This window comes from Dipodomys ordii, unplaced genomic scaffold (assembly GCF_000151885.1).
Source record: "Dipodomys ordii isolate 6190 unplaced genomic scaffold, Dord_2.0 Scaffold96, whole genome shotgun sequence".
NCBI lineage: Eukaryota > Metazoa > Chordata > Mammalia > Rodentia > Heteromyidae > Dipodomys > Dipodomys ordii.
The window spans coordinates 140,823-143,826 of record NW_012267312.1 but is presented as its reverse complement, the minus strand read 5'-3'; the positions used below and the strand labels follow the sequence as shown (position 1 = coordinate 143,826).

At 36.9% G+C, this 3,004-nt stretch overlaps 1 protein-coding gene across 1 annotated transcript in view; it reads left to right on the top strand.

Annotated features, from left to right (window-relative positions):
* LOC105993437 (dystrophin-like) overlaps positions 1-3,004 on the top strand; it is a gene marked incomplete at its 3' end in the record, with an annotated part of 1,816,642 nt that overhangs the window by 1,680,427 nt on the left and 133,211 nt on the right. Inside the window, 1 exon segment of the mRNA XM_013026710.1 lies at positions 878-925. Coding sequence (XP_012882164.1) covers positions 878-925 — 48 coding nt within the window.

Here is a 3,004-nt window from a genome sequence, read left to right as displayed (position 1 = left end):
AAAAAAAAAAAAAGAATTATGTTTCTCCTTCTGTAACTCTAAACTTAAACCCTTTATACAAAGCTCACATAGACACAGCCTTCTCACATTAAATGGTTCAATTAGTTTGTGGTATATACTCTTTTGGTAGCAAATTCACATGTTTCTGTTTTGGGGCATCACCTTATAGATATGTTTTAAAAGTATTTTCACCAGAAAGTTGATATATACAAGGTGGGAGTTGGAAAGTATTTGTGAGGACTCAGTTCCATACTTTTTCTTTGACCATAATTCTAACCAGGGCTATATTGTAAATTTGACTCCTTATTCTAAAAGGAAAAAAGAAAAAAGAAATGAGGTTACATCAAACAACATTAGCCAGTTACTGGAAGAACAACTCTTGGTCCTGTTGAGAATAATTTACTTTTAGAAGAATCCATGTAAGACTAAAGCATTATCTAGTTTTTATAGGCTGACCGTGGAGCCCATCATTTGTGCAAAAATGAAGAACTTAGGGCTGGGAAGGTGGCTCAGTGGTAGAGTGCTTGCCTTGCATGCCTGAGGCCCTGAGTTCAATTCCTCAGCACCACATAAGCAAAAAGAAAAAAGCTGGAACTGGCGCTGTGGCTCAAGTGGTAGAGCGCTAGCCTTGATCTGAAGAGCTGAGGGACAGCACCCAGGCCCAGAGTTCAGGTCCCACGACCGGACCCCCCCCCAAAAAATGAAGAACTTAGTCATTTGCAGTACTGTATCAGTTAGCTAAAATCATGTTCAAACCCTAATACAAGTTCATATTTGCTTTTGCCAAGATGAAGAAAAATTAAGAAAAGAAAAACAGTGTTAAAAGTTTGAGGGCAATAGGGGGTGGCACACAAATGGAGGGCAGAAGAGTAGGCAGAAAATAAATTGACAAAATGCTCCAATAAAAGGAATAGTGTCACATGCTGTTAGTCTTCCTTGATGTCAGAATATCCTGAGTTTGCTTCCATTATACATTAATTTTAAAAGAAACTTTTAAAAGAAAGCCATGTTGATATTTTAGCTGGATGTGTGTAAGATCAGTCAAAATTCTGTGTGACCCATCTGCATCCGCTGAGGTCACATCTGAATTTGATGTGGCCACACCTTTCTCTGCCCATACCCTAGATAAGGCCTAGCCCAGGCCCAGATGCCCTCTCTCTGCTCTCTCTCTCTCTCTGCTCTCTCTGCACTTTTTCTAGTTCTTTCTCAGCTCTTTGCTTCTCTTCTCTTTCCTAGCTCTTTCTCTTTCCCAGCTCTCCCAGCTCTCTTTCCCAGGCCTTTCCCCACCGCATGGAGGACCAAGATGGCCTGGTGTCAGCCGGAATGATGAATAAACCTACCCCTTACCTGAAAAAAAAATTCTGTGTGACCATTAATAATATAGTAATACCCAATCAGAGATTAATTGTATATAGATATACAATGAACTGTACAGAGTACTCTAAGTTTATTATGAATCCACAAATATAAGGACAAGCAACATTGGTTTACCTCATTGAAACTTTCTGTGGGAATGAAATCTCATTTTCTCCCTAAGAGTACCCATTGTTCCAGATGTTACTGGATCATTTGACACTATGTTTATGTATAGGAAAGCATCATTCTTTGTAATTACAACAAATTCTCATATAGTCTCTCATTTAATCTTCACATAGTTATTCATTTTTACAAATAAGGAAACAGAGACTTAGAAGCAGTAAGAGATGCAATCTTAGTCACATATGTTGTATCACTCAAAATCAGAATCAGTTCTTCTAAATGGCCCATTTGGTTTCTTCCTAAAGTTTCGTTAAGTCTGAACTTAAGTCCTACTTTAAAGCAACAGAAATATGAAATGTTTCATTTTTTTCTAATGATTCTCAGGTATATTAACTTTGAAATCTTCCCTTAACAAACCAATAGGTTAATGAGCCCAGTCCAGTGTAGTCTTATTTTAAAAAAGCACACTTGATTTCAAATATAAAAATTTAAAGCATTATATTCCTCATTGCCTTTAGAACTCAGCAATTGTATAAAAGTCAGTGAAAAGTGACTTTAATGAATTCACTCTTAAATCAGAACTAATGCTAATATTTGATCAAGTAGAAATGGATATCAAAACCAAAAAAAAAATTGAAAGGAGAAGCTTTTTGAGTTTTGAGGCAATACAAACATATTCACTGGTATGGTCATGATCTCATTCCCAGGCAGCATGCAAGGAAATAGTCTATCATTTCTCTACACTCATAACTATGTACCTAGATCACAGTAAAATCTGAAAATACACTTTGACATAAGGAGAACATATTTTCTTAACATGGATGTATGGAATGTGAACACTTAAAATGAATGAAATTCTAGGTATGAAATTATTTAAATAAGTTAAAGAACAGCATCATGAATTATGTAAAGATTCCCAAGATTCTTCCGAAGTCATGAAGACACCATTATATTCCATCTGCAATCCACTACAGTAACTCTGTTACAGAGATCTAAATGGTCATATTCTGCATGCTTTCTTTTCTCATGCTTTCCTTTGTCTTCCAATCAGCTCTGATTGAGCATCTATGGGATACTAAGTAGACATAGTAACCATTCTGGTGGCTCCAAGGACAAACTGACCAGAATCCTCTTTCTTTTATATGCCACATTATAAAGCATTTATAGACAGGCACTAGTGGCTCATGCCTGTAACCCTAGCTATTCAGGAGGCTGATATCTGAGGATCACAGTTTCAAGCTAGCCTGGGAAGGAAAGTCTATGAGACTCCACTAAAATCCCAAAAGCCAGAAATGGAGCTCAGGCTCAAAGTGGTAGAGTATTAGCCTCGAGCAAAAGAAACTCAGAGACAGGGCCCAGGCCCTGAGTTCAAACCCCAGGACTGGCAACAAAAAAATTATAGATAGGTATTCTTTTATTGTTTCCATTATGGTATGCACTCTTTTCTTTCTCCATGTTATAAACAAACATATAAACAGGTAGATAGATGGATAGATAGATAGATAGATAGATAGATAGATAGATA